Below are 22,546 nucleotides of genomic sequence, written 5' to 3' on the forward strand. Positions count from 1 at the left end.
TGCCGCACCCTCTCTCTGTCTGCCGCACCCTCTCTCTGTCTGCCGCACCCTCTCTCTGTCTGCCGCACCCTCTCTCTCTCTGCCGCACCCTCTCTCTCTGCCGCACCCTCTCTCTCTGCCGCACCCTCTCCCTCTCTCGCACCCTCCCTCGCTCTCTGTCGCACCCTCCCTCGCTCTCTGTCGCACCCTCCCTCGCTCTCTGTCGCACCCTCCCTCGCTCTCTGTCGCACCCTCCCCCGCTCTCTGTCGCACCCTCTCTCTTTCTCGCACCCTCTCTCTCCCTCGCTCTTTCTCTCTGTCGCACCCACCCTCTCTCATTTCGCACCCTCTCTCTCCCCCCCCTCTCTCTGTCGCACCCTCTCTCTCTCTGTCGCACCCTCTCTCTCGCACCCTCCCTCTCACCATTTCTTTCTGTCGTACCCCCCCTCTCTCTGTCGCACTCTTTCTCTCTCTGTCGCGCTCTTTCTCTCTCTGTCGCGCTCTTTCTCTCTCTGTCGCGCTCTTTCTCTCTCTGTCGCGCCCTCTCTCTCTATCGCGCCCTCTCTCTCCCTCCCTCCCGCTGTCTCTCGCGCCCTCTCACTCTCTCCCCTCCCTGTCCTGTCTCTCAGGCCAGTTTGAGTGTGCTAACAGGGAAGGGTGGTACAGTCACCATGGTGACTGGGTTGAGGACGGTGGTTTGTCCCACCAGCTGTGGGTGGTGATGGTGGTGGTGGTGGTGGTGGGCCAGCATGGTTGTGGGCTTCCCCAGGGACGAGCCACACTGGCCAGGCACAGCCGCCCCATTGACCTGGGGCACGTTAGCGGTAGCATGGCTAGCCTGGACGTGGGGAAGAGTGTGGTGGGTGAAGGTGTGGGTGATATGCCCCAACACCGTGGGCTGGGAGACCGTCAATCCCTGGGGGTACATGTGGGGGGGCAGGGGACCCCCCAGGTGGGCCACAGGGTGGACGGTGATGTGTCCGATGGGCTGGGCCGTGATTGTCTGGTGGGCAGCGGCGGCGGCTGCTGAGATTGGCTGCGAGATGGAGGGGGCAGGACTGGGAGAGGGAGCGATGTGCGTAAGGTGTTTGTGATTAGCCGGGAGGACGTGATTGACAGCCTGGATGACGGAAGGGTGGGTGATGACTTTGGGTGAGACTTGGACGGTCGGATGGGGGTGAGGTGGGGGGCGGGGGCGATAGCTTGGGGGTGAGGAGGGGGGGCCAAGAGGGAGGGGCTGGTCAGAACCCCAGAGGAAAGGGTCTTGTGTGTGATGGAGAGGTGAGGAGTGAGGAATGATTTGGCCTGTATAATGGGGAGGGAGAAGGGTGGAGGAGGGGAGAGGTCTTCATCAATGTCCTGGTCAAAGTTGTCTTCTCCTTCTGAAAGAGAGGGAGAGCGATTACTCATACAGCACATGTCACTATAAGAACAGATCACACATATTGACATGTATGTCTACACCAGGGTTTCTGTGGCGCTGGACAACGGGAACAGGAAGATTTTAATATACCGTCCAACCGACAAATTTACCGGACTCATATGCATTGGGTGCGTAACCCATTAGGGCATCCACTCACGGTGCTCAGAATGACAGAAATCACATATAGATTATGGTCATTCGTTTTAGAAGCTCATGCAACTCCTGTATTGAAGTAGCCAATAAAACACCATTTTCAAACAAATGTAATTTGAGGGAAAAGTCCATTCTAAACAGTGAAACTGAGAAGAGCAGTTTGTGATAGAGATGAAAACGTGTTAAAACTTTATTTGTTGTTGACTAGGATTGTGTCTTTTGGCTTCTGGACAACGGAAGAAAATTGATATGAAAACCAATATAATAGGAGAGAAATGGCACATGAAGTCTTTCATAGGCGGCGAGTCAAATGGGCTAGGAAGTAGACAAAATTATAAAATAATTCAAATTATAAATAATTACTCCTGTCTATACATAAATAAATCACCAGAAAGCATGACTTAGCCACAAAGGAATCGAGGATCATTTTTTTAAGTGATTTATATAGCTGTGGATTGTTTCAAATCACAAATCAACTCAAATCAAATTTTATTTGTCACATACATGGTTAGCAGATGTTAATGCGAGTGTAGCGAAATGCTTGTGCTTCTAGTTCCGACAATGCAGTAATAACCAACAAGTAATCTAACTAACAATTCCAAAACTACTGTCTTATACACAGTGTAAGGGGATAAAGAATATGTACATAAAGATATGAATGAGTGATGGTACAGAATCATCTCCTTAGTTTTGTTGACGTTGAATGTGAGGTTATTTTCCTGACACCACACTCCGAGGGCCCTCACCTCCTCCCTGTAGGCCGTCTCGTCGTTGTTGGTAATCAAGCCTACCACTGTTGTGTCGTCCGCAAACTTGATGATTGAGTTGGAGGCGTGCGTGGCCACGCAGTCGTGGGTGAACAGGGAGTACAGGAGAGGACTCAGAACGCACCCTTGTGGGGCCCCAGTGTTGAGGATCAGTCGTTTAGCTCAGTTTCTTAGCTTTCTTGGGAACAGGAACAACACAACATGCCTCTTGTGTCTGAGCCGTTGAATTGAGATTCTACTTTGTCTCTGTACTGACGCTTAGCTTGTTTGATAGCCTTGCGGAGGGAATAGCTGCACTGTTTGTATTCGGTCATGTTACCAGTCACCTTGCCCTGATTAAAAGCAGTGGTTTGCGCTTTCAGTTTCACGCGAATGCTGCCATCAATCCATGGTTTCTGGTTAGGGAATGTTTTAAATCGTTGCTATGGGAACGACATCTTAATGTTCTAATGAACTCGCACACCGAATCAGCGTATTTGTCAATATTGTTATCTGACGCAATACGAAACATATCCCAGTCCACGTGATGGAAGCAGTCTTGGAGTGTGGAGTCAGCTTGGTCGGACCAGCGTTGGACAGACCTCAGCGTGGGAGCTTATTTTTTTAGTTTATGTCTGTAGGCAGGGATCAACAAAATGGAGTCGTGGTCAGCTTTTCCGAAAGGAGGGCGGGGCAGGGCCTTATATGCGTCGTGGAAGTTAGAGTAACAATGATCCAAGGTTTTTCCACCCCTGGTTGCGCAATCGATATGCTGATAAAATTTAGGGAGTCTTGTTTTCAGATTAGCCTTGTTAAAATCCCCAGCTACAATGAATGCAGCCTCCGGATAAATGGATTCCAGTTTGCAAAGAGTCAAATATATATATATATATATATACGGCTGTGATTATAATCGAAGAGAATTCTCTTGGTAGATAATGTGGTCGACATTTGATTGTGAGGAATTCTAAATCAGGTGAACAGAAGGATTTGAGTTCCTGTATGTTTCTTTCATCACACCATGTCTCGTTAGCCATAAGGCATACGCCCCCGCCCCTCTTCTTACCAGAAAGATGTTTGTTTCTGTCGGCGCGATGCGTGGAGAAACCCGCTGGCTGCACCGCCTCCGATAACGTCTCTCCAGTGAGTCATGTTTCCGTGAAGAACGTTACAGTCTCTGATGTCCCTCTGGAATGCTACCCTTGCTCGGATTTCATCAACCTTGTTGTCAAGAGACTGGACATTGGCGAGAAAAATGCTAGGGAGTGGTGCACGATGTGCCCGTCTCCGGAGTCTGACCAGAAGACCGCCTCGTTTCCCTCTTTTTCGGGGTCGGTTTTTTGGGTCGCTGCATGGGATCCATTCCGTTGTCCTGTTTGAAAGGCAGAACACAGGATCCGCGTCGCGAAAATCATATTCTTGGTCGTACTGATGGTGAGTTGATGCTGATCTTATATTCAGTAGTTCTTCTCGACTGTATGTAATGAAACCTAAGATGACCTGGGGTACTAATGTAAGAAATAACACGTAAAAAAAAAACTGCAGTTTCCTAGGAATGCGAAGCGAGGCGCCGGAAGGTAGCTAGCTTGTAGACCTATGTCTATTTGGGATCACAGCAATCTGGGCAGAGTGCATGGCAATAGGCCTCGCCGATTGAGTTGCGGCTGTCCGTGAAAAGTATCTTAAGATATGTGCCTCGAGTATCATTTCTAATGTTGAGACAAGAAGAAGGGGAGAGGTGTGTGGCATCGATAAGAGGTGAGTCTCTCTCTCCAGAATGGCTGGCTCAGCTTGTCTCCTGACAATTCTTGCACATTCACTGTAAATTATTTGCCCTTTTTGAATGTTAATTTTTGTTGATCAATTCCCACTTTGGCATATGTCCCCAGCAGTAAACGTATGTAGGCCTAACGGGGAATTGACCAAAAAGAGAGGAAGGGGGGCAGTGAGGCGAGTAGAGAGGCGAATCAACCTGAATTGATCATGTTTTTTATTTGTCGGTTTTATGCATTTCGACTTAGTTGACAATGGAAGTTCTAGGACTACTGCTGCATTGGCCTATAGGCTATGAGTCGCGCTCGTTTCCATGCGCTTCGTTTCTTTAACTGCCAAAGGATCACGTGTATCAATGTGACGTGCTCTCGCATATGTGCATATGAAAATCATGACTGGCACACAGATCGATAGAAATGGGAGGAGAAATGATAAGGTACCACCAAATTTGAAACTCACGCATCGCCTATGACGTCTATAAAAGATTTGCCTCCATGTTTCCATGGTCAGATTTGCCTACAGGCTCCTACGAAGCAAGGTAAGACGTTCCTGGTCAGATTTGCCTATAGGCTCCTACGAAGCAAGGTAAGACGTCCCTGGTCAGATTTGCCTATAGGCCCCTATGAAGCAAGGTAAGACGTTCCTGGTCAGATTTGCCTATAGGCTGCTCTGCTATGAAGCAAGGTAAGACGTTCCTGGTCAGATTTGCCTATAGGCTGCTCTGCTATGAAGCAAGGTAAGACGTTCCTGGTCAGATTTGCCTATAGGCTGCTCTGCTATGAAGTAAGGTAAGACGTTCCTGGTCAGATTTGCCTATAGGCTGCTCTGCTATGAAGCAAGGTAAGACGTCCCTGGTCAGATTTGCCTATAGGCTCCTATGAAGCAAGGTAAGACGTTCCTGGTCAGATTTGCCTATAGGCTTGCTCTGCTATGAAGCAAGGTAAGACGTTCCTGGTCAGATTTGCCTATAGGCTGCTCTGCTATGAAGTAAGGTAAGACGTTCCTGGTCAGATTTGCCTATAGGCTGCTCTGCTATGAAGCAAGGTAAGACGTTCCTGGTCAGATTTGCCTATAGGCTGCTCTGCTATGAAGTAAGGTAAGACGTTCCTGGTCAGATTTTCCTATAGGCTGCTCTGCTATGAAGCAAGGTAAGACGTCCCTGGTCAGATTTGCCTATAGGCTCCTATGAAGCAAGGTAAGACGTTCCTGGTCAGATTTGCCTATAGGCTGCTCTGCTATGAAGCAAGGTAAGACGTTCCTGGTCAGATTTGCCTATAGGCTGCTCTGCTATGAAGTAAGGTAAGACGTTCCTGGTCAGATTTGCCTATAGGCTGCTCTGCTATGAAGCAAGGTAAGACGTTCCTGGTCAGATTTGCCTATAGGCTGCTCTGCTATGAAGTAAGGTAAGACGTTCCTGGTCAGATTTTCCTATAGGCTGCTCTGCTATGAAGCAAGGTAAGTCGTCCCTGGTCAGATTTTCCTATAGGCTGCTCTGCTATGAAGCAAGGTAAGACATGCCTTTTATAATATGAGGTAAAACAGTCAGGTTTCAAACTATTAAGTATGCCTGTGTTTTCAGAATGCATACTGCCTCCAGCTCACATTGTAAAGTGGTGGTGACTCACTGATAGCCTGTTGCCTGCACTTTAATGGTGAATGGGAGGCGTGCTTCAATTAGGCTACCAGTTGAGAAATAAAAATAGTAGGCCTAGTTCTTTTTAATTGTTCACCAAAACTTAACACAAGATTGCATTTCAAATTGTTGCACAATGAACGGGCTTTTACAAAAGCACGCGTTGTACTTCAGCAGCACCAGCCAGAGGAGCTGCAAAATAGGCTCTGTATGCTGTGTACGTGTGACAGTTGTGTTGGATCAAAAAGATAGGCCACATGATGACTAACGAAAATACACACACAGCAATTTAATTCCACTATATTATGCAAATTAACCTGTAGACCAGTGTTTCCCAAACTCGGTCCTGGGGACCCCAGTGTCCCTGTTTTGGTTTTTTCCCTAACACTATACAGCTGGTTTTAAAATAATCAAAGCTTGATGATTAGCTGATTGATTTGAATCAGCTGTGTAGTGCTAGGTGACCCTTTGGGGTCCCCAGGACCAGGTTTGGGAAATGCTGCTATAGACTGATAAGCATGACGGTCAAATGTGTTTCTAACGGAAACCCTGGTATGCACACAGCATGCTTTCTTCTGCAAATGTGTGTGTGTGTGTGTGTGTGTGTGTGTGTGTGTGTGTGTGTGTGTGTGTGTGTGTGTGTGTGTGTGTGTGTGTGTGTGTGTGTGTGTGTGTGTGTGTGTGTGTGTGTACCTGAGGCAGTAGAAGTAGAAGCCTGGTCGTCCTCTGGTTGTACAGTCTGTCTGAGAACCTTGTCTATCTCCATAACGTCCATACACTGACTCAGCTCGTTCTTCAGCTCAGCCAGTCTCTGCTGCGTGGAGATCTTCTCTCTCGCCAGACGCTCCATCTCGTGTTCATACTCCTTCTCCTTTCGCTTCAGAGTCTGGGGGACAGGGAGACACACACACACACACACATACATCAGAATATGTAATACCAACACACTTGGTACACATTACCGTAAATTAAACTCATTCTCAAAGTCTGAGAAAAGGACATTAACACACTCCTTGCTCATAACACACATGCAAACACACATTTCACGTAAACCAATAACAGCTGCCCAGAACTGACCCAACCGTGTGGTGTGTGCACTCCAGACAACATGGAGATGAGAAGAGTAAACTTATGACAGGGAGCGAGGGGTTGACGTGATGGAGGAAAAGGGAGAGAGAGGCGTGCAGTAGTCATGCAGACAAATGGTTCTCGGACCAAGTTACTGAGTGGTCTGAGGGGCTCCTAAACACAGGCACACACAACTCTCTGCTGAGAGGGAGAAAGGGGGAGTGAGAGAGGAAGAGAGAGCACAGGGTGGAAAGAAAGAGTTAGAGAACAGAAGATCACAAGATGGCGGCGATAATAGAGATGGGATATAGGAGAAGACGGATAGCAAACAAACGAAAAAGGGAGAGAGAGGGTCATCACATGATCCGACTACAGGGCACTGAGTTCAGTGAGCAAAGCGGTTTACTCTTAGCAGGCACGTGATGGAGTCCACACGCGAGGTCAGTTTCTCTCCCCACCCCTCCAAATACACTACATTCACTGCTAGCCAGGAACACGCCATTCCGGCTCAACATTCAAAGGGCTCCCATTTCTCTCTGCAGAGGTGTTACTGGAGCTTTGTAAGAGAGATGTGTGTGTGTGTGTGTGTGTGTGTGTGTGTGTGTGTGTGTGTGTGTGTGTGTGTGTGTGTGTGTGTGTGTGTGTGTGTGTGTGTGTGTGTGTAGTCCAGTGATCAGGATTAGCCTATACGCTTCTACAGTCTGTGTGGTTTGTTGTACCATTAATCATATTGATAATCCTATATCATGTGAGACAAATCATTCATTTTTACATTGCATGTCCATTCATCAATATCAGTAAAGAAATGAAACAAGTCATTTTGATAGCTATATGTATGATAGGCTTTCCTTTTCCCAGTGCACCACTGACTATTCATTGACCAACTGGCTCGGCGTCTGGTTGCGAGTGTGTTTGCCTAACTGTGTGTATTGGTGTAATTGTGCGTGTTGGTGAACAGACCAGCTCAACACACACACACCTTCCCGATGATGACACGCATGGTGGTGCAGGAGAGGAAAACGCAGGTTGGTGTGTGTGTGTGTGTGTGTGTGTGTATGTGTATGTGTGCGCTCATTAGGTCTACTTGCTTCTCCAACACCACGGCAACAGCTGCCACACATAGCCGTTACCTTGGTAACAACATCTACAAGGGTTTCTGCGGTTGAGCAGGAGAGTGACAGCTTATAAGGAGGAATCTAATTGGAAGATATATAAAGGTGGAATTTCATCTAAAGAGTCATGTAATTGGTTGTTTTCCAGTTTACTGATCCAGCTGACTACTCCGCTCTCTAACTTAATCTCCCCTTCAATCCCCCTCTCCTTTCCTCCATCCCCCAGTTCCATATACACTATAAGACCAAAAGTATGTGGACTGGTCGTTGAACATCTCATTCCAAAATCATGGACATTAATATGGAGTTGGTCTCGCTTTGCTGTTATAACAGCCTCCACTCTTCTGAGAAGGCTTTCCACTAGATGTAGGAACATTGCTGCTATAACAGCCTCCACTCATCTAGGAAGGCTTTCCACTAGATGTAGGAACATTGCTGCTATAACAGCCTCCACTCATCTAGGAAGGCTTTCCACTAGATGTAGGAACATTGCTGCTATAACAGCCTCCACTCATCTAGGAAGGCTTTCCACTAGATGTAGGAACATTGCTGCTATAACAGCCTCCACTCATCAAGGAAGGCTTTCCACTAGATGTAGGAACATTGCTGCTATAACATCCTCCACTCATCAAGGAAGGCTTTCCACTAGATGTAGGAACATTGCTGTTATAACAGCCTCCACTCTTCTGAGAAGGCTTTCCACTAGATGTAGGAACATTGCTGCTATAACAGCCTCCACTCATCAAGGAAGGCTTTCCACTAGATGTAGGAACATTGCTGCTATAACATCCTCCACTCATCAAGGAAGGCTTTCCACTAGATGTAGGAACATTGCTGCTATAACAGCCTCCACTCTTCTGGGAAGGCTTTCCACTAGATGTTGGAACATTGGAATCAAGTCCCCGCAGCATTCAGCTATGAGCGTTACTGAGGTCAGGCATTGATGTTGGGCGTTGAGGCCTGACTTGCAGTCGGTGTTCCAATTCATCCCAAAGGTGTTCGATGGGGTTGAGGTCAGGGCTCTGTGCAGGCCAGTCAAGTTATTCCACACCGATCTCAACAAACCCTTTCTGTATGGACCTCGCTTTGTGCATGGGGGTATTGTCATGCTGAAACAGGAAAGGACCTTCCCCAAACTGCTGCCACAAAGTTGGAAGCACAAAATCATCTAGAATGTCTTTGTATGCTATAATGTTAAGATTTCCCTTCACTAGAACTAAGGGGCCTATCCTGAACCATGAAAAACAGCCCCAGGCCATTATTCCTCTTCCACCAAACGTTAGTTGGCACTATGCATTTGGGCAGGTAGTGTTCTCCTGGCATCCGTCAAACCCAGGTTCGTCTGTGGGATGGCCAGATGGTGAAGCGTGATTCATTACTCCAGAGAATGTGTTTCCATTGCTCCAGAGTCCAATGGTAGCGAGCTTTACACCACTCCAGTCGACACTTGGCATTGCGCATGGTGATCTTAGGCTTGTGTGTGGCTGCTCGGCCATGGAAACCCATTTCATAAAGCTCCCGACGAACAGTTTTTGTACTGACGTTGCTACCTGAGGCAGGTTAGAACTCGGTAGTGAGTGTTGCAACTGAGGACAGACAATGTTTATGCGCTAAACACTTCAGCGGTTCTGTGCTGTGAGCTTGTGTGACCTACCACTTCGCAGCTGAGCCATTGTTGCTCCTAAACGTTTCCACTTCACAATAACAGCACGTACAGATGACCGGGGCAGCTCTAGCAGGGCAGAAACTTTGCAAACTGACTTGTTGGAAAGGTGGCATCCTATGACAGTGCCACGTTGAAAGTCACTGAGCTCTTCAGTAAGGCCATTCTACTGCCAATGTTTGTCTATGGAGATTGCATGTGTGTGCTCGATTTCATACACCTGTCAGCAACGAGTGTGGCTGAAATAGACATCCTAATATGAAGTGGTGTCCACATACTTTTGGCAATGAAGTGTATCTCCTACCACCCTCTAAGGTTCCCTCATCTCTCTTTGTTCCCCCTCTCTCTCTCCATCACTAGGATGGAGATCTCCTGCCGATACCCTCCCAGAGATCATTGTATCAGTGACCAGTGTGCTTCCGGAGATATCTTCCTCAAAACAACCAAGCACCTATTTTTGAAAAGCCTTCGCCATCATGATCCTCATCATCAGTCAGCATAATATTTTTCATTTTGTACTGGTGTGAGTACAAACCCTGCAGACTTAACACACAATTCCACAAACACATCCTTGTATAAATACACCCGGAACACAAACACACACACACACACTGAGTAAAGAATTGGACCTCCTGCAGTGTTCTGACCACCTGCCGCCTGTCTCTATGGTTACCAAGTGTTCTAAAGGGCAGAAACTGAGAGAGGGGGGAGGAGAGAAAGAGAGGAAAAGGGGGAGAGAAAGGGATGTATAACTGGAAAGAGAAAGCATGAGAAGGAAAGAGGGATGACAGTGCAAAAAAAGAAAGAAACAGGTAGACAGAAAGAGAGAGGGAGGTAGAGACAAAGAGCTGAGCAGCAGCAGAACAGAGTGTGCTCAGTGTGTCTCTCTCACTCTGCCATGTGGGTGAGGGAGGGGCATAGCCAAGCGGGGCAGAGGGAGGGAGGGGGGTTGACGTCACTGAGCTCGCGTTAGCCATGTGCTCTCAACTCACGTGGCCAAGGATCCAGGAAAAGAGAGGGAGGGAGGGAATGAGAGAAAAAGGAAATGGTAGCTTAATTAGAATACAGCTCTAATCGCTATGTTTTCTGTGAATTTTGGCTAATAAAGAAAAAAACATTTATTTGAATTAGGAGCGAGAATGAGAACAAGTAAGCAAGATAAAAGGCAGAGGGAAAGCGAAAAGGAGAATGCACCACCCTAACATCACACACGTAGCCTACCTGTATGTATCGCAGCGCACTGCGTAGAACACTGAGGTTAGAGGTCTTCTTCTCATCTACGTTTGGAACGTTCTTCTTCAGTGTATCAAAGCAATCCTTCAAGTGAGCTCTTCTGTTCTTCTCCAGTTTGTTGTGCACCTCTCTGGTTCCAGCTCTGCAAAACGCAACATCTGTATCAAAACTGACTTCCACACCAATTGTTGGTGTTCGATGACATGCCATCATGTTTGACTACACCGTTCGTGTTCGATTACATGACATCATGTTTGTGTTCGACATGTTTGACTACACTGTGCGTGTTCGATGACATGCCATCATGTTTGACTACACTGTGCGTGTTCGATTACATGACATCATGTTTGTGTTCGACATGTTTGACTACACTGTGCGTGTTCGATTACATGCCATCATGTTTGACTACACTGTGCGTGTTCGATTACATGCCATCATGTTTGACTACACCGTGCGTGTTCGATTACATGCCATCATGTTTGACTACACCGTTCGTGTTCGATTACATGCCATCATGTTTGACTACACCGTGCGTGTTCGATTACATGCCATCATGTTTGACTACACCGTTCGTGTTCGATTACATGCCATCATGTTTGACTACACCGTGCGTGTTCGATTACATGACATCATGTTTGTGTTCGACATGTTTGACTACACTGTGCGTGTTCGATTACATGACATCATGTTTGTGTTCGACATGTTTGACTACACTGTGCGTGTTCGATTACATGCCATCATGTTTGACTACACTGTGCGTGTTCGATTACATGACATCATGTTTGTGTTCGACATGTTTGACTACACTGTGCGTGTTCGATTACATGCCATCATGTTTGACTACACCGTGCGTGTTCGATTACATACCATCATGTTTGACTACACCGTTCGTGTTCGATTACATGCCATCATGTTTGACTACACCGTGCGTGTTCGATTACATGCCATCATGTTTGACTACACCGTTCGTGTTCGATTACATGCCATCATGTTTGACTACACCGTGCGTGTTCGATTACATGATATCATGTTTGTGTTCGACATGTTTGACTACACTGTGCGTGTTCGATTACATGACATCATGTTTGTGTTCGACATGTTTGACTACACTGTGCGTGTTCGATTACATGACATCATGTTTGTGTTCGACATGTTTGACTACACTGTGCGTGTTCGATTACATGACATCATGTTTGTGTTCGACATGTTTGACTACACTGTTTGTGTTCGATGACATGCCATCATGTTTGACTACACTGTGCGTGTTCGATTACATGACATCATGTTTGTGTTCGACATGTTTGACTACACTGTGCGTGTTCGATTACATGCCATCATGTTTGACTACACTGTGCGTGTTCGATTACATGCCATCATGTTTGACTACACCGTGCGTGTTCGATTACATGCCATCATGTTTGACTACACTGTGCGTGTTCGATTACATGACATCATGTTTGTGTTCGACATGTTTGACTACACTGTGCGTGTTCGATTACATGCCATCATGTTTGACTACACCGTTCGTGTTCGATTACATGCCATCATGTTTGACTACACCGTGCGTGTTCGATTACATGCCATCATGTTTGACTATACCGTTCGTGTTCGATTACATGCCATCATGTTTGACTACACCGTGCGTGTTCGATTACATGACATCATGTTTGTGTTCGACATGTTTGACTACACCGTGCGTGTTCGATTACATGCCATCATGTTTGACTACACCGTTCGTGTTCGATTACATGCCATCATGTTTGACTACACCGTGCGTGTTCGATTACATGATATCATGTTTGTGTTCGACATGTTTGACTACACTGTGCGTGTTCGATTACATGACATCATGTTTGTGTTCGACATGTTTGACTACACTGTGCGTGTTCGATTACATGACATCATGTTTGTGTTCGACATGTTTGACTACACTGTGCGTGTTCGATTACATGACATCATGTTTGTGTTCGACATGTTTGACTACACTGTTTGTGTTCGATGACATGCCATCATGTTTGACTACACTGTGCGTGTTCGATTACATGACATCATGTTTGTGTTCGACATGTTTGACTACACTGTGCGTGTTCGATTACATGCCATCATGTTTGACTACACTGTGCGTGTTCGATTACATGCCATCGTTTGACTACACCGTGCGTGTTCGATTACATGCCATCATGTTTGACTACACTGTGCGTGTTCGATTACATGACATCATGTTTGTGTTCGACATGTTTGACTACACTGTGCGTGTTCGATTACATGCCATCATGTTTGACTACACTGTGCGTGTTCGATTACATGCCATCATGTTTGACTACACCGTTCGTGTTCGATTACATGCCATCATGTTTGACTACACCGTGCGTGTTCGATTACATGCCATCATGTTTGACTATACCGTTCGTGTTCGATTACATGCCATCATGTTTGACTACACCGTGCGTGTTCGATTACATGACATCATGTTTGTGTTCGACATGTTTGACTACACTGTGCGTGTTCGATTACATGACATCATGTTTGTGTTCGACATGTTTGACTACACTGTGCGTGTTCGATTACATGACATCATGTTTGTGTTCGACATGTTTGACTACACTGTGCGTGTTCGATTACATGACATCATGTTTGACTACACTGTGCGTGTTCGATGACATGCCATCATGTTTGACTACACTGTGCGTGTTCGATGATATACCATCATGTTTGACTACACTGTGCGTGTTCGATGACATGCCATCATGTTTGACTACACTGTGCGTGTTCGATGACATGCCATCATGTTTGACTACACTGTGCGTGTTCGATGATATACCATCATGTTTGACTACACTGTACGTGTTCGATGACATGCCATCATGTTTGACTACACTGTGCGTGTTCGATGATATACCATCATGTTTGACTACACTGTGCGTGTTCGATGACATGCCATCATGTTTGACTACACTGTGCGTGTTCGATGACATTTGTTTAACTACACTCGTGGTGTTCCACTGTTGACTGGCTGATCTACAAATCACCTTGCATCCTAAATAACTACTCATTTATTATAGTCGTTATTATTATCCTTAGTCGGTGATCAGTGAAAATCCATGCAAAATGTATGCCCTCAAAAAGCGAGGACTCTCTCACCCTCCAGGTCGTCTCTTCCCGTCCAACCCTCTCAGGTCATCCATGATGGTTCCGTTTGGGCGTGGCTGCGTGGGAATGGCTTGCTGTGGAAGTAGTGCATGTTGGGAAGCGGCTTTGGTGATGATGGAGGTCGGGTACGGAATCTGAATTGGAGGTTGGGATTGGCTAGGGCTTCCGCCTGTCTGTGGTGTCATTGAGTTAGGCTCCACCTTCACCTGGGCTGCCAGCTGGCGCTGGATTGGCTGCTGCTGAGTAGGGGAGGAGCCTCCCTTCATCACCTGGGTGCCTCCGAGGTGGAGCGAGGTTGCCGCAGCAGCGATCGTCGTGATGACGGGAAGGGGCGGTACAGAGGGCGTAGCTGTGACAACGGGTACCATGGGGATGACAGCGATGGAGATGGGGGGAGGAGGGAGTGAGAGGGGAAGAGGGTGAGAGGAGGGAGAGAGGTGCTGGTGCTGACAATGTTGTGATGACTCAGGCCAATGCTGTGATGGCCCCCAGGTGACATGGTTGAATCTGATTGGCTGGTCCGCACAGGTCACAACCTCTGCTCGTCTGGACACAACCTCCCGGCTGTGAAGCTCCGCCTTCTCTCTGCAACGCTCCTCCTCTTTGGGCGAGGAGAAGAATAACATATAAGAGGAAAGAGAGAGGGGGGTGATGGTTAGAAATGTAGGCACTTCAAGGCTTCATCTCGTATAGCAGTACAAAAATGTAGTAGAATTCATATTTCACAGACAAAACTGTCTTAGGTGAAGTGGAGAACACCCCCCCCCCACACACACACATAATGATGTCATCCTAGAGGCAGACCGACCGATGGGACGTGAGGACATGGTCTTTCTCTGACAGCCCTTGGTCCAGGCCTGTGATAGGGTCTACTCAGTGGTGTCATTGGAGCCGGCAACATGCGCAATGCACACCAAACATGGTGTAGCTGACACGCATATGCACATGCACACACACAGGTCAACACATATGCACATCAGTAAACACAGCACACAGCAGACACACAGGCAAGCAAAATCACACACACACACTAGACAAAAGGGGTTTGTCTTAAATGAGCATGCTCAATGAAACGGCAGTAACCACAGATCCAAGGCAAACTTAGATGCACACGATACGAGGGATCCCACAGGCAAGAACACTAACTAAAAAAGTGGCACACCACGGAGTTCACTCATGCTTAAATGTACTACATATCAAATATACACTGTACATACAGTTACAAAACCAACTGTGTGAACATTGCTAGACGTTTGACACACACACACACACACACACACACACACACACACACACACACACACACACACACACACACACACAAGTTTCAGTTTGTTCCACCTGAGCGAGTCTGACCACAAGTCAGAGACCATATTGATGACACACCAAATGGGTTTGATGAATCGCAGGAAAGGGCTTTTGTAGGCTACAGTCCAATGGTGTGACTGCTGTCAGCATCCAAGCATTATCCAGTACATCCAACTGGAGATAAGGACGACAGCAGGGGTGTGGCCTACGGGCGATATGGATATCACTTATTATTGATATATCTACATAGCCCAATGAGGTGAATCACACTGCTGCTCTCTCATTTAGCTAATTGCACCTTACGGATTGTTTTTATTCAACCTTAATTTAACGAGGCAAGTTAGTTCAGAACAAATCCTTGTTTACAATGAAGGCCTACCCTGGCCAAACCCGGGCCAATTGTGCAACGCCCTATGGCACACCCAATCACAGCCGGAAGTGATTCAGCCTGGATTCGAACCAGGGACTGTAGTGGCGCCTCTTGCACCGAGATGCAGTGCCTTAGACCGCTGCGCCATTCAGGAGCACGTTGTTGTGGAAGGCTGTAAACAAATGTAGGCCTATGTCTGTATTTGAACCCAATAATGGTTGAATTGTAGAAGTTTAAGCTGCCTTTCAAGCATTGTTTTTGCAACCAGTGGACAGCCAGTGAACAATGTGCTCTTGCAACAGCTGCATAGTGAGTATCCAGTCTGTGTGGAATAAACGTCAGAGGGTGTTCCTCCCTTCTAAACTCCTCCGTGGTATTGTGCTTTACATACGGGCAAAAAATGAGTTTCATATAACACGACCATGACTGGGGCTTTTATTGCTCAATCTAATTTGTCCTGGGATTTTTTTCCCATAGGCCTAACATGCTAACATGCTCATGCTCACACACTTTTGATAGACTTTATACAGCTGCAAATGATCAAGGTATCAAAGCGTCACCAACAAAAACCGTGAACAATAGGCCTATAACAAATGTAGCATATTTCATTCATTTTCACATGTAAATAGGCAGTCATTGGAAATAAGAATTTGTTCTTAACTGACTTGCCTAGTTAAATAAAAGGTACAAAAAAAATTGGGTAGTGCACAAAGCATGCCATTCCATGAGAGCAGTATTTATTTTGCAACTCGAAGCAATGAGCCCAATCAGTTCTTCATGACAATAAAGTCCTAAACAACAGAGTAGGCTAATAAGTCCTTTGTTTTGGGGTTATGCTCAGGTAAAACTATTTGGCTAATCTATATACTTCTAAATCCAATTCTTGAAAATCGAGTGGTATTAAATTAAAGGGAATGACTTAATCTGACAGCCTAAAGATATAGCCTAATCAAATGAATATCTCTATTGAAGTAGAAAGCAATGAGTTAGAAGAATCCTACATAACCCATACATTTAAATGCAGCATCCATTTATGGCCAGCTATGTAAACTCTAAAATTGATTTATCCTAATTTTATATATATATATATATATGTATATATCATTCAATTGGCAATATTCATTTGGTCTAAAAAGTAGTCTAAAAGTAACTGAAAGTAATTAGATTACGCTAATCCAAAATTGTTACTGATTACAATTTTGGACAGGTAACTAGTAACTAATGGATTACATTTAGAAAGTAACGGATAAGTAAATGAGAAAACAAGAGGTAGGTTGGGAGGGAGAGATAGACCTCTGCATTGCAACACTTTCCAGACTCCCTGACCTTTCTCTTCCGCTCTGAAAAAGTTCTCACACATACATGTTTGTGGTCGCCTTTTCAAATGACTGGATTTGGATATTCATTTTTTGTTGTTGTTGTTGTTTTTTTACCCATTTTTCTCCCCAATTTTGTGGTATCCAATTGTTTAGTAGCTACTATCTTGTCTCATCGCTACAACTCCCGTATGGGCTCGGGAGAGACGAAGGTTGAAAGTCATGCGTCCTCCGATACACAACCCAACCAAGCCGCACTGCTTCTTAACACAGCGCCATCCAACTCCGAAGCCAACCGCACCAATGTGTCGGAGAAAATACCGTGCATCTAGAAAACTTGGTTAGCGCGCACTGCGCCCGGACTGCCACAGGAGTCAGTGGTGCGCGCTGAGACAAGGATTCCCTACCAGCCAAACCCTCCCTAACCCGGACGACACTAGGCCTCGCCCTACAGACCTCCCGGTCGCGGCAGGATACGACAGAGCCTGGGCGCGAACCCAGAGTCTCTTGTGACACAGCTGGCGCTGCAGAGGCTAGGATTTGCCTATTTCAGCCACACCTGTTGCTGACAGGTGTACAAAATTGAACACACAGCCATGCAATCTCCATAGACAAACATTGGCAGTAGAATGGCCTTATTGAAGAGCTCAGTGGCTTTCAACGTAGCACTGTCATAGGATGCCACCTTTCCAACAAGTCAGTCTGTCAAATTTCTACCCTGCTAGAGCTGCCCCGGTCATCTGTAAGTGCTGTTATTGTGAAGTGGAAATGTCTAGGAGCAACAGCGTCTCAGCCACGAAGTGGTAAGCCACACAAGCTCACAGGACGGGACCGCCGAGTGCTGAAGCGCGTAGTGTGTACAAATCGTCTGTCCTCGGTTGCAACACTCACTACCGAGTTCCAAACTGCCTCTTGAAGCAACATCAGTACAAGAACTGTTCGTCGGGAGCTTCATGATATGGGTTTCCATGCCCGAGCAGCCACACACAAGCCTAAAGATCACCATGTGCAATGTCAAGCATTGGCTGGAGTGGTGTAAAGCTCGCTGCCATTGGACACTAGAGCAGTGAAATCGCATTCTCTGGAATGATGAATCGCGCTTCACCATCTGGCAGTCCAATGGACGAATCTGGGTTTGGCAGATGCCATGAGAACACTACCTGCCCCAATGCATCGTGCCAACGGTAAAGTTTGGTGGAGGAGGAATAATGGTCTGGGGCTGGTTTTTTGTTGTTCTTTTTTTTCCCTTTTTGAATTGTACAACCGTTTTCTCCCCAATTTGTAGTTGTGATTTTGTCTCATCACTGCAACTCCCCAACAGGCTCGGGAGAGGCAAAGGTCAAGTCATGCGTCCTCCTAAACATGACCCGCCAAACCACGCTGCATCTTAACACGCTGCTCACTTAACCGGATGCCAGCCGCACCAATGTGTCGGAGGAAACACCGTTCAACTGACGACCGAAGTCAGCTGGCAGGCACCCGGCCCGTCATCGCTTGAGTGTGATGGGCAAGGAGGACCCCCCCCCCCCCCCCCCCCAAGCCAAACCCTCCCCTAACCCGGACGACGCTGGGCGAATTGTGTGCCGCCTTATTGGGCTCCCGGTCACGGCCGGCGGTGACACAGCCTGGGATCGAATGCCTGGGGCTGTCTTTCATGGTTCGGGCTAGGCCCCTTTAATTCCAGTGAATGGAAATCTTAACGCTACAGCATACAATGACATTCTAGACAATTCTGTGCTTCCAACTTTTTGGCAACAGTTTGGGGAAGGCCCTTTCCTGTTTCAGCATCACAATATCCCTGTGCACAAAGCCAGGTCCATTCAGAAATGATTTGTTGAGGTTGGTGTGGAAGAACTTGACTTGCCTGCACAGAGCCCTGACCTCAACCCCATAGGACACCTTTGGGATGAATTGGAACGCCGACTGCGAGACAGGCTTAATCGCCCAACATCAGCGCCCGACCTCACTAATGCTCTTGTGGCTGAATGGAAGCAAGTCCCCACAGCAATGTTCCAACATCTAGTGGAAAGCCTTCCCAGAAGAGAGGAGGAGACTGTTATAGCAGCAAAGGGGGGACCAAATCCATATTAATGTCTGTGATTTTGGAACGAGATGTTGGATGAGCAGGTGCCCACATACTTTTGGTCATGTAGTGCACACACACACACACACACACACACACACACACACACACACACACACACACACACACACACACACACACACACACACACACACACACACACACACACACACACACACACACACACACACACACACACACACAGTTTCTTTTCAGCCCTGCTCCAGATTTAAAAACATGTTAACATTAATTACATAACTCTTTCATTGAGAGAGGGAGAAAGGTGTCCATATACTTTTAATTTGAAAAAAAGGAAGAGATAGAGGGAGAGAAAAGGGGGGGGTTGCCCTACTTTCCCCCCACTGTGACCTGTGCGCCAGTCATTCTGGCATGCACGTGGTGGTCGGGGGCAGGTCCTCTTAGGCACACGGTATGCATGTGCCACTAGGGGCGTGTGGATGAACTGACACGTCACCAGATGAGTGAAACAAAAAGCCTTCTTCCCAATATGTGGCGATAAATCACCAACCGTCGATGAAATATCCTGTGACTAACTGTGATTCAGTTCACAACCCCGTTAAATGGACACCCATGCTGTGTTTGACGTTTCACACACACAGCTGGACAGGGAGTAGGGTTGTGTGTGTGTCCCGCCCCGGAGTGTCATAAGATATCTGAGCAATGTCAGAGCATTATGTAAAAGAGAGAGCCTGCTTGCAGGAGCCTCTCCGGTTGTTCTGCTGCCTGCCACCGCCCTATGCAACCTGGTATCAGATCATTTTGTATTATTCTGTACGTAGACACTCTATTTAGTATGATATGTTATGTTTTGTATGGTATGTACTAATTTGTGGATGTCCAGCACCTATTTCGTACAATATGTTACAAATTACAATTCATAATATATGTTATGAATTTGCTAAACGTATGATATGTTACAAATTCTAGTTAGGTGGCTAACGTTAGCTAGGCCAGGGGTTTGGGTAAGTTTTTAAGTTAACTAACATGCTAAGTAGTTGCAAAGTAGCTCAAATGTAGTAAGTAATTGAAAGTTGCTATTTATCAAAAATGATAAAGTTGTCTGTGATAAAATTTGAACTGACAACTTTTGGGTTGCTAGACTTCGCATTATACACCCACCCGTGTCCACCTCAACCAACTTTGCCTTAAGTAACCATCTGTCTTATGTAACCATACCAAACATAACATATCATGTTAAATAGTGTCTCGGATTTATATAACGAATAATACGAAATGCTCTGAGACCAGATTGCAACATCGACCATCAATAGCCTTGCCAAAATTCTGCAATCATTAGTCTACTACTGCAAAACAAGCTACAAATATAACCCTACTCGACCTATCTTTTACGCCCAAAACATGTTAAGAATTTCCAAGAGTATAAAAGACTGAAGACTAATGACGACATAGTACATGTAATGTACTGTTGTAACATAGTAACACGCGTGTGTGTGATCCACAGTTGCAACATTGTAGCAAGCAACAACACATGCTTTGGAGCCAACCCGAAACAAATACAGAAGCGTTCTGGAGTGCAGAACGCGCGGCAATATGTCAGTAGATACAGCATAACTAGCCACACATAGACAGAGTGCGCATATTAGTAGCAGCAAAGCTATATATAGCTGGGATTTAACCCGGAAACCGAGGTAGAAAAATAACTCCTGCTCCCGTATTGATAAATGAAAAAAAATGCATTAGCCAAACTATAGAGGGTCAGTCAGACTATGTTCATGAATGACCGATAAAGGGTCCATGAACAGGCTATTGAGTGAAAACGATGTTTCCCAGCAGGACCTAGGCTGATCGGTGGGAATGCATGACCGTTCGGGGTTAAAGTAGGTGTGGACCCCCCAATATACCGACCAAGCCTAATCCTGCTATTCCAAAGGTTTACCTAGACTGTGAACTCCCGCAGGCCCCCCGCCGGTTCCCACCTGAGTACCCCTTTCTTACCATGTGTGATCTGTTGTTGCTGGGCTTGCCATTCCAGATATCTGGCCGCTTCCAGAAGAGTATCGATGCTCATCTTGCGCCCCTCACCGTAGGCTACCCGATCGCCCAGGACAGAAGAAAAAAGGCACAGCCGAGATCCGCCGGGGAGCACTGTCTGGAACGCAGCAGACACGAACGCGCACTTTGTTTATTCCTTTCTTCCTCTCACCGGAAAGAAAATGAGTAAAAATATATTCCTTGGATAAATGCTTTACTCACACGTAAAAGAGGGATTGCAACAAGATGGCGATGCGATCACGGGAATACATTACAAGGCGAATGCAGTCAGGGCCCGCCCTCCACGTTTCTACCCCTCCCTGTTACTACAGCCTGGGGTAAAAGACGGCAGGGTGAGCGCTACTGTATGTAGAGAACATCAGAACCAAACAGAGGGGTTATACCGCCTGTGGCCTGCTGCCTGTACACACTATAGGCCAGACACCGTCGCTCCAAAAGTCCAACGTTTATTGCGTCTATGAATATGAAAGCGTTTGGGTCGCTTTTTGACGTTAAACTGCGTGGCATCAACGCCTGGCGGGACTCTGAAGTCCCTGAGAGATTCCGTCCGTGTGATCCACTCGGGACCGCTCTCCAGGGTTTAGCCCTTCCCCTGGCCCGCAGCGCATTAAAACATGTCGATGTGAATTGGCCAATGAGTGCACAGAACAACAAGGCATGGTGCCTGTCCACATGGGCACCCGCTCCGCCCGAGCGCGGCTCATTTACATGCGATCTCTCGCGCCCGGACCTGTCAGTCACACAGAGGGGGGCGGGGCATCTGCTCGACAACATAAAGATGTCATCTTATATTTGCAATAGTGCTAATCTGCTTTTAATGTCTATAGTGCTACTATAGGATAGGCAAAATAGACGTGTTTTTGTTCGGGAACAAAACATTTCATCTGACAGTGTCCCAAAGTGTAATTTGTTTTTCTTATCTTTTGCGTTTCCCTTTTTGCGTGCGTTTCTTTTCGTTGCCCTTCCTGTCCTGCTTGGCTAGTTTATCCTTTTCATTTATGTATCTTGTCTGTTTCTTTCTTCTTATTTAAGTCTTAGCCTGGTCCCTCTGCTGCTTCCTCCTGTTCAGAACCTCCTCCATGTTGGAGTTGTTTAACAGGGATTTATAACCACTGGGGGGGGGGGGGGGCAGCTATTGGCATATTGAGCCAGGATCGCTTCTTTAGTTTATTTCCTCTTTCTGGACTTCTGGATCACCACAATCTGAGCCTGCTAATCTATTAGACTGGCAATGGTCAATGCGTCAATATCATATTTGTTCTTGGTTGCAGACTGAGCACAGCTCTCCACCCACATTCTGATGATCTCTCTGCAGACACCAAGTTTCTCGCCCTCCAAAAAAAGCGCAGATAGCATTCCAAGCAGTGTGTCGTCCTTCTTTTCGTGACTCTCCTCCTAACTTAACATAGCAGGCATACAAGAAAACGCTTGAGTGGAGTTCCCACATCCGGTTTTCAGCTAAAAAAAGGAAGCTAGGTTGTATTAGCTGTATCCCTGAAAAC

General features: G+C 46.5%; 1 protein-coding gene and 1 pseudogene across 1 annotated transcript; both read right to left on the reverse strand.

Moving 5' to 3' along the window:
- Window positions 1-485: 485 nt before the first annotated feature.
- On the reverse strand, window positions 486-21,306 carry LOC123994771 (max-binding protein MNT-like). The gene is given in 6 exon segments (XM_046297759.1): window positions 486-1,198; window positions 1,201-1,361; window positions 6,401-6,593; window positions 10,772-10,925; window positions 13,925-14,534; window positions 20,988-21,306. Coding segments are annotated over 6 exon segments (1,785 nt in total). The 5' UTR covers window positions 21,061-21,306; the 3' UTR covers window positions 486-604.
- Window positions 21,307-21,758: 452 nt separating this feature from the next.
- The window catches only part of LOC123995052, a 1,132-nt pseudogene continuing 344 nt past the window's right edge, over window positions 21,759-22,546 (reverse strand).

This window comes from Oncorhynchus gorbuscha, linkage group LG14 (genome assembly GCF_021184085.1).
Source record: "Oncorhynchus gorbuscha isolate QuinsamMale2020 ecotype Even-year linkage group LG14, OgorEven_v1.0, whole genome shotgun sequence".
Lineage (NCBI taxonomy): Eukaryota > Metazoa > Chordata > Actinopteri > Salmoniformes > Salmonidae > Oncorhynchus > Oncorhynchus gorbuscha.